This window comes from Zeus faber (assembly GCF_960531495.2).
Source record: "Zeus faber genome assembly, chromosome: 2".
Classification (NCBI taxonomy): Eukaryota; Metazoa; Chordata; class Actinopteri; order Zeiformes; family Zeidae; genus Zeus; species Zeus faber.
The window spans coordinates 9,107,615-9,116,603 of NC_137189.1; the positions used below are offsets into that span (position 1 = coordinate 9,107,615).

Genomic DNA, 8,989 nt, shown 5'->3' on the forward strand with positions numbered 1-8,989 from the left:
TGGAGCCACCCTCTTAAGGTTCCATGGTCTGAGCCAACAGGGATTAAGCATGGCTTCTGGCTTGCATTATATTTACTAACTCACTGATTTTACCTTATCAGGCCACCAAAATCGAACAAATTTGAGACCAGAAACAAGCAATCCATTTGCTGAGTCGTCACTCATTTGATCTATATGGCCTCATTTCAGTTCTGACTTTTGTTGCAATGCTTGAAGGTTTTTGTAGTGTTCTTAATTAGTCATTCAGAATGTGGATACGGACACATGGTTAAAAAATCTCAAACTTAAGTCTCAAAAATGGTTTATTCCTCTTATAATCTACAGTACATGCAAAACAAATCACCGTTCCCATTATGTACAGTATTGACAAGTCATCACTTATTGGCCATGCTGGGAAGGTAAATGATAACATTAACTATATCGGCTAGTTTAACTGGTTACCAGTCATTAACAACAGAGTAATGGATGAGACCTTGCAGCAAAAACCACCGGCAACCAGGCAAAATATAATCAAAATGCTGTTCTTATCTTTCAAGCATGGTCATTGAGTGACATGTTTTTTTAAATTTCTTTTTAAACCCCCACCCATCTTATGGAAAGTAATGCATGCCTTCAAAGATGAGTGTTATTAATCCACAGCCACAAGCTCAACTTCAAAGATCAGTTTAGCATTTGGAGGAATTCTGGGAAGGATTGGGTTAAGGAAGAGACAGGGGTCCAGGCGTCTACCAACAAAACAGTGACAATAACATCATAGGTGTCTTTTTGCACAACCTGTTCTGAATGGTACAATCTGGGAAATAGACTGCCAATTCAAATTTAGCAATTTTACAGTCTATTTAAATGAACAGTCAACTTTGTATCCAATGAGAAAGTAGTCAAATAAATCTTTTGGCTGTTATCTAAAAGGATACTTTGAGTCGGGCAGGCCCTTTCTTCCATACGCCCACTCCGGTTCGATTTCCACTCTAGCTGTTTCACCTTTGCTCATGGTGAGAACAGCCTCGTCCCACTGCGAAGAGAGAAAACAACCATAAAGTTCAGAAATGTAGGAAAATCTAGCACAACCGAAGGTTAACGTCTCTTACTCCTCTGATGACGCGACCCAGGCCGACTTTGAAGCTCAAGGGTTTGGTTTGCTTCTTCTTTCTGGCCGCTGTGGAGGAAGAGGAGGAAAGGTGAATACATAGTTCAAGTTGTGGAGGCCATTTTAGCTATAGGAAAATGGTACAAGGTTTGATCTTCAGTATATTAGGTTGTGCTAACGATTTAAAATAACACTTGTATGTACAGATGTGGACATTACAGATATGGACCCTTACAGCTCATTGAAACAATGCTTCATTCCTCCTGAAAAGTGATGAAATTAAAAGCTATTTTCTCATGTATACCTGCATGCCTTTGGTATGTCAGAGTAAAGCAAAGAAGTTGTGAAAAGAGATAAATTAATGTGAAATAGATTTTGGTTATTTTGGTTATTTTCAGTTATGTCTTGGGGCGTCTTTGCTGCTTTTGGGACAAGGTGCCTTGAATCTATGCAGGGCACAATGAAATCTCAAGACTATCAAGGCATTCTGGAACGAAACGTACTGCCCAGTGTCAGAAAGCTCTGTCTCTGTCACAGGTCCTCCAACAGGATAATGACCCAAAACACAAAACTTAAAGCACCCAAGAATGGGTAAGAACAAAACATTGGACAATTCTGAAGTGGCCTTCTATAAGCTCTGATCTGAATCCTATCGAACATCTATGGAAAGAGATGAAACATGCAGTCTGGAGAAGGCACCCTTCAAGCCTGAGACAACTGGAGCAGTTTGCTCAGGAAGAGTGGGCCAAACTACCTGTTAACAGGGATAGAAGTCTCATTGAGAGCTACAGAAATCGCTTGATTGCAGTGATTTCCTCTAAAGATTGTGCAACAAAATATTAGGTTGTGGGTCCCCTCATTTTTGTCCATGTCACTTTCATTTGTTTTATTATGCAAAATATTCTGTTGAATCAAGTCTGATTTCTATTAATCATGAAATAAACTATGATGGATGCCAATTACTTTTGTGAGTTTCAAGTTATATAGAGAAAATTGTGGGTACTTCTTTCTTCGTCGAAGGGAAGGGACACATTTGTCCAGGCCAATTTAGAATATAACTGATTTCTTAAGCAATAATTTATCTCTTTTCACAGTTTCTTTGCTTTACTCTGACATACCAAAGGCATGCAGGTATATGTGAAAAAATTGCTTTTAATTTCATCACTTTTCAGGTGGAATGAAGCATTGTTTCAATGAGCTGTAAGGGTATCAACCAATTTGTCCATGTCTGTGTGTATGTGTGTAATATATATATATATATATATATATATATATATATATATATAAAGATAAAGTTTTTTTTAAAACCTGTGCTGTCAGAAAGATGGGCATACAACACAGAGTATTTGTGTGCTATTATAGACTGCAAGTGGAGTTCAACTTCTCAACCTGCAATGCAACTCTTTATTAATTCTTAAATCGTCAAGAACTGCTGCAATAACTGTCCTGTGGACGACCTGTAGGATGATAACAGCAGTTTTTGGTTGTACAGAACCACCAATCCCCCTCTTTGGGAACAATCTAACTATGTTTTGCTCTTTAAACAACTAATCACTACTCAAAGAGAGGGAGAGTCACCACGGGTGAGACAAATAAACATAGAACCAAACAACATGTACATGGAAAAACAAACATAGAAACAAACATGTACATGGAAAAACAACATCAGACGACATGTATCGAAAAAACAGAGTTAATTAAGTCCAGGAAAACTGGAACAATTGGGCACGTGGCATCTTCCTGTCATAGTTATGGCAGTAAATGAGGAAGAAAAAGAGAGCGGTGTAACCAGGAGGGTGTGGAGTTGTGTTCCGAGCAGGTGTTGGTGGTGTGTGTGTGTGCCTGTGATGAGACCACCTGTGTGTGTGTGTGTGTGTGTGTGTGTGTGTGTGTGTGTGTGTGTGTGTGTGTGTGTGTGTGTGTGTGTCCACCGGTGAGTTTACAGGACTTATCCCAATTGGTTCTGGTTTATAAGGTCGGTATTATGTTGTGGTGCCTCCAAGCAGCGGAGAAGGCCCCGAAGCCACCCCCGCCCTGTAGCCACAGAAGGCCCCCAGCCCCCAGAGAAGTCGGAATCCTGCGGAGCAACAACCACACCCAGTCCCAGAGGTGAGGGTGCTCAGTGCAGGAAACATGGATGTTGAGCTGTTTAATACTTTCAATTTATTTTGAATGTATATATGAGTATGTGAATATGTACCTATATATATATATATATATATATGTGAATTTTGTGCTTTTCTTCTCACGCAGCACTTCATGTTTCCCACTGAGCTCCTGCAATGCCTCACAGGGAGTCAATAAATTCACCATCTGATCTGATTAAAATAAAATATAATTTGGGGGTCGTACTTGTGGGGATATTTGTGTCGAAGACGGTTCCGTCCTCCAGCGATCCTGTGTACCAGCAGCTCACGGTGTCGCCCTTCTTGGGAAAGTTGGTTTTATCTCCTTTCTTCATAACGGATTTGAAAAACTTGGGTGGACCCTTAAAAAAGTGATGGAATGATTCATTATTACTATAGAGAGAAAAGGGTTCATACATGTGTTCTAAGACAGTTACAAAGACATATTTCACAACTGGAATATTAAAAATCCACGCTCAACCGGTACCTCATCCACAACTTCGGTCTTCGCTTCTTTGGGCTTATCATCGATCTTGACACTTTTAACCTGCTCAGTCACCTCCTCGATGGGTTCGGTGCCTTTAAATCTCTGTAAACAGCAAGGACAGGTTTGATGGTTAAGTATGGGTATAATGTTAGAGATGGTTAAGTTTATGTATAATTTTTACAAATGTTTTAGTTCATTTATAATGATAGAGATGGTTAAGTTTAGATATAATGTTAGAGATGGTTAAGTGTTGATATAAGGTTAGAGATGGTTATGTTTAGGTATAATGTTAGAGATGGTTAAGTTTAGGAATAAGGTGAGAGATGGTTTAGTATAGGTATAAGGTTAGAGATGGTTAAGTATAGGTATAAGGTTAGAGATGGTTAAGTTTAGGTATAAGGTTAGAGATGGTAAATTCTAGGTATAATGTTAGAGGTGGTTAAGTTTAGGTATAAGGTTAGAAATGGTTAAGTTTTGATATAATGTTAGAGATGGTTAAGTTTAGGTAGAAAGTTAGAGATGGTTAAGTTTATGTATAATTTTATAAATGTTTTAGTTTATGTATACCGATAGAGATGGTTAAGTTTAGGTATAATGTTAGAGATGGTTAAGTATTGGTATAATGTTAGAGATGGTTAAGTTTAGGTACAAGGTTAGAGATGGTTAAGTTTAGGTACAAGGTTAGAGATGGTTAAGTTTAGGTACAAGGTTAGAGATGGTTAAGTTTAGGTGTAAGGTTAGAGATGGTTAAGTTTAGGTACAAGGTTAGAGATGGTTAAGTTTAGGTGTAAGGTTAGAGATGGTTAAGTTTAGGTATAATGTAAGACATGGTTAAGTTAAGGTATTAGGTTAGAGATGGTTACGTTTAGGTATAATGTTAGAGATGGTTAAGTTTAGGTATAAGGTTGGACATGGTTAAGTTTATGTATAATTTTTATAAATGTTTTAGTTTATGTATAATGATAGAGATGGTTAAGTTTAGATAAAATGTTAGAGATGGTTAAGTTTTGATATAAGGTTAGAGATGGTTATGTTTAGGTATAATGTTAGAGATGGTTAAGTTTAGGTAGAATGTTAGAGATGGTTAAGTTTATGTATAATTTTATAAATGTTTTAGTTTATGTATAATGATAGAGATGGTTAAGTTTAGATATAATGTTAGAGATGGTTACGTTTATGTATAATTTTTACAAATGTTTTAGTTTATGTATAATGATAGAGATGGTTAAGTTTAGACAAAATGTTAGAGATGGTTAAGTTTTGATATAAGGTTAGAGATGGTTGAGTTTAGGTATAAAGTTAGAGATGGTTAAGTTTAGGTATAAGGTTAGAGATGGTTAAGTTTAGGTATAAGGTTAGAGATGGCTTAGTTTATGGATAATGTTCGAGATGGTTAAGTTTAGGTTCTATATAAGGTTAGAGATGGTTACGTTTATGTATAATTTTATAAATGTTTTAGTTTATGTATAATGATAGAGATGGTTAAGTTTACATAAAATGTAAGAGATGGTTAAGTTTTGGTATAAGGTTAGAGATGGTTATGTTTAGGTATAATGTTAGACATGGTTAAGTTTAGGTAGAATGTTAGACATGGTTAAGTTTAGGTAGAATGTTAGACATGGTTAAGTTTATGTATAATTTTATAAATGTTTTAGTTTATGTATAATGATAGAGATTGTTATGTTTAGGTATAATGTTAGAGATGGTCAAGTTTTGGTATAAGGTTAGAGATGGTTAAGTTTAGGTATAATGTTAGTGATGGTTAAGTTTTGGTATAAGGTTAGAGATGATTATGTTTAGGTATAATGTTAGAGATGGTTAAGTTTAGGTAGAATGTTAGAGATGGTTAAGTTTATGTATAATTTCATAAATGTTTTAGTTTATGTATGACAGAGATGGTTAAGTTTAGGTATAAGGTTGGACATGGTTAAGTTTAGGTATATTGGTAGAGATGGTTAGGTTTATGTATAATTTTATAAATGTTTTAGTTTATGTATAATGATAGAGATGGTTAAGTTTAGATAAAAAGTTAGAGATGGTTAAGTTTATGTATAACTTTAGAAATAGTTTAGTTTATGTATAATGTTAGAGATGGTTAAGTTTAGGTATAAGGTTAGAGATGGCTTAGTTTATGGATAATGTTCGAGATGGTTAAGTTTAGGTTCTATATAAGGTTAGAGATGGTTACGTTTAAGTATAATTTTAGAAATAGTTTAGTTTATGTATAATGTTAGAGATGGTTAAGTTTAGGTATAAGGTTAGAGATGGTTAAGTTTAGGTATAAGGTTAGAGATGGTTAAGTTTAGGTATAAGGTTAGAGATGGTTAAGTTTTGGTATAAGGTTAGAGATGGTTATGTTTAGGTATAATGTTAGAGATGGTTAAGTTTAGGTATAATGTTAGACATGGTTAAGTTTAGGTAGAATGTTAGACATGGTTAAGTTTATGTATAATTTTATAAATGTTTTAGTTTATGTATAATGATAGAGATTGTTATGTTTAGGTATAATGTTAGAGATGGTTAAGTTTTGGTATAAGGTTAGAGATGGTTAAGTTTAGGTATAATGTTAGTGATGGTTAAGTTTTGGTATAAGGTTAGAGATGATTATGTTTAGGTATAATGTTAGAGATGGTTAAGTTTAGGTAGAATGTTAGAGATGGTTAAGTTTATGTATAATTTCATAAATGTTTTAGTTTATGTATGACAGAGATGGTTAAGTTTAGGTATAAGGTTGGACATGGTTAAGTTTAGGTATATTGGTAGAGATGGTTAGGTTTATGTATAATTTTATAAATGTTTTAGTTTATGTATAATGATAGAGATGGTTAAGTTTAGATAAAAAGTTAGAGATGGTTACGTTTATGTATAACTTTAGAAATAGTTTAGTTTATGTATAATGTTAGAGATGGTTAAGTTTAGGTATAAGGTTAGAGATGGTTAAGTTTAGGTATAAGGTTAGAGATGGTTAAGTTTAGGTATAAGGTTAGAGATGGTTAAGTTTAGGTATAAGGTTAGAGATGGCTTAGTTTATGGATAATGTTCGAGATGGTTAAGTTTAGGTTCTATATAAGGTTAGAGATGGTTAAGTTTAAGTATAATTTTAGAAATAGTTTAGTTTATGTATAATGTTCGAGATGGTTAAGTTTAGGTATAAGGTTAGAGATGGCTTAGTTTATGGATAATGTTCGAGATGGTTAAGTTTAGGTATAAGGTTAGAGATGGCTTAGTTTATGGATAATGTTCGAGATGGTTAAGTTTAGGTTCTATATAAGGTTAGAGATGGTTAAGTTTAAGTATAATTTTAGAAATAGTTTAGTTTATGTATAATGTTAGAGATGGTTAAGTTTAGGTATACGGTTAGAGATGGCTTAGTTTATGGATAATGTTCGAGATACTCACATGCAAATACGTAATAATGCATACAACATGGCAATACGCAGAAAACCTACGCATTATTAAAAAAAAACCCAATGGAAAATAAGACTTACTTTGCTTTCAAATAGCTGATTGTAAGCAATTACCAGCTGCTCTTTCTTTGCCGTTTTCGCAACATTTTTAATGTTGCCCATCAGCTTGTGCTCAGCGAGAAACTGCAAGACAGTAAGGACATTAACTATTAATATATTCACAATATACTGGGTTTCCCAGTCCAGCCCAATTTCCAGAGAAAGAACAAAACAACGTCACGCAAATAATTCAACTATTTATTGTTATATTTATTTTCTTGATCTTCATCATTTGATCGGGGACGGCACGGAATCTGCATCGCACGCGGGCTGCCAGATGTGGGCTAGCCTGCATGCTAACTCCATGCTAGCCCAGGGCTAAGCGCACCGGGGTGTCAATGCAGCGTGCTGTTAGCTTAGCCTGGCGCTTGTGTGCAAGACGCCTCTAAGTGGCAACCGGCGCTTCATGCACACCATTTTACATGCACCGCCGACGTTTCAAACGTACCGAGTTTGCCGCATTGTCCTGAATAAACTTAATTATGTCTTTTTTCGGTAGATCATCACTTTTGAGCTGGTCATCGCTCCATACTCGCGTTGGTTCCTCCGCCATTTTGAAAGACAAAACTGTGACCTTTGACCTTTAGAGGCACCCATTCAAATGTCAACGAGCGAGGCTGAATTATTGGGTGTTATTAAAGATTTGATCCATTTTTAATATTTGTTTTTCATGTTTTACAATTTTTTGGTTATTGTGTCTAAATGTGTGTCCAAACAGATCATAATTATAATAATAATAGATAAATATAATGATTCTTATTCTTATTCTTCCTGTTTATTATAATAATAATTATTATTATTAATAATAATAATAATAATAATAATAGTAATAACAATAATAATTATTATACTACTACTACTAACAATAACAATGATAATAATAACAATAATAATTATTATACTACTACTAATAACAATAACAATGATAATAATAATAATAATAATAATAATAATAATAATAATAATAATGGTGAAAGTCGGAGCAAAGTTTTAAATGAGGCCTTGTAGATCTAATTTGAGTGAAGATTCATCAACTGGATCGCTTATTTCTCACCTCAAATTTGTTCAAAAAATTTTTTTGGTGGACTGATAGTCACGTGGTGAACGTCACGAAGTGAAAACAATACAACCTGGCGTAAAGCTCCATCCCCGTTGGCTCACATAACTAGGAGCCTCAGGAGGGGGGCTCCACCCACATAAAACAGCCCGTTTTGAGTCACAATGCTTTTGAGGCATGTTAGAATGGCTTGAATGCATAATCGGAGTGTTTTTTTTCAGTCCTATAACTTGTTGAAAAGGAGGACCACTTGAACAATTTCTTAACTATAATAAAACAATTACAAGACTTTGACTTTTCTGAATGGATATGTTGTTCTAAATAGTTGATATTCAAGATTCAAGATTCAAGAGGTTATTTGTCACATACATACACATACGGTCATACATATATGCAGTGAAATGTCATGACACCCGGTGATTACGCACAATAAGCTCTATAAGCTCTAAAAATACTAAAATATGCGTAATCAACACAAGGTGCTTGCGCAAATTAAATCCTCCGAAATGAAACTTACCTTGACTTAGCTCCAGTACTTACCTCTAGTAATAGTTATTTATAAGACTGCATTCCATGGAAAACAACATCCTTTATGTACATAACACAATACCATATATTACTTTATGCTGATTTCAGTAAATTATCTTGGCTTCTCTTTTCACCTCTCCTGTACCATCCATCCGTCCAATCCATCCATGCATCCATCCATCCATCCATCCATCATCC

The 8,989-nt window shown here is 34.8% G+C and overlaps 1 protein-coding gene across 1 annotated transcript; it reads right to left on the reverse strand.

Moving 5' to 3' along the window:
* Positions 1 to 284: 284 nt before the first annotated feature.
* Positions 285 to 7,770, reverse strand: fkbp3 (FKBP prolyl isomerase 3). Its single transcript, XM_080021421.1, has 7 exons — positions 7,655 to 7,770; positions 7,189 to 7,290; positions 3,701 to 3,802; positions 3,440 to 3,575; positions 1,089 to 1,156; positions 915 to 1,012; positions 285 to 683 (listed from the first exon to the last, which is right to left on the reverse strand). Exons 1-7 carry the CDS (start codon positions 7,757 to 7,759, stop codon positions 629 to 631), a joined length of 666 nt encoding a protein of 221 aa, XP_079877547.1. The 5' UTR covers positions 7,760 to 7,770; the 3' UTR covers positions 285 to 628.
* Between the last annotated feature and the right edge of the window lie 1,219 nt (positions 7,771 to 8,989).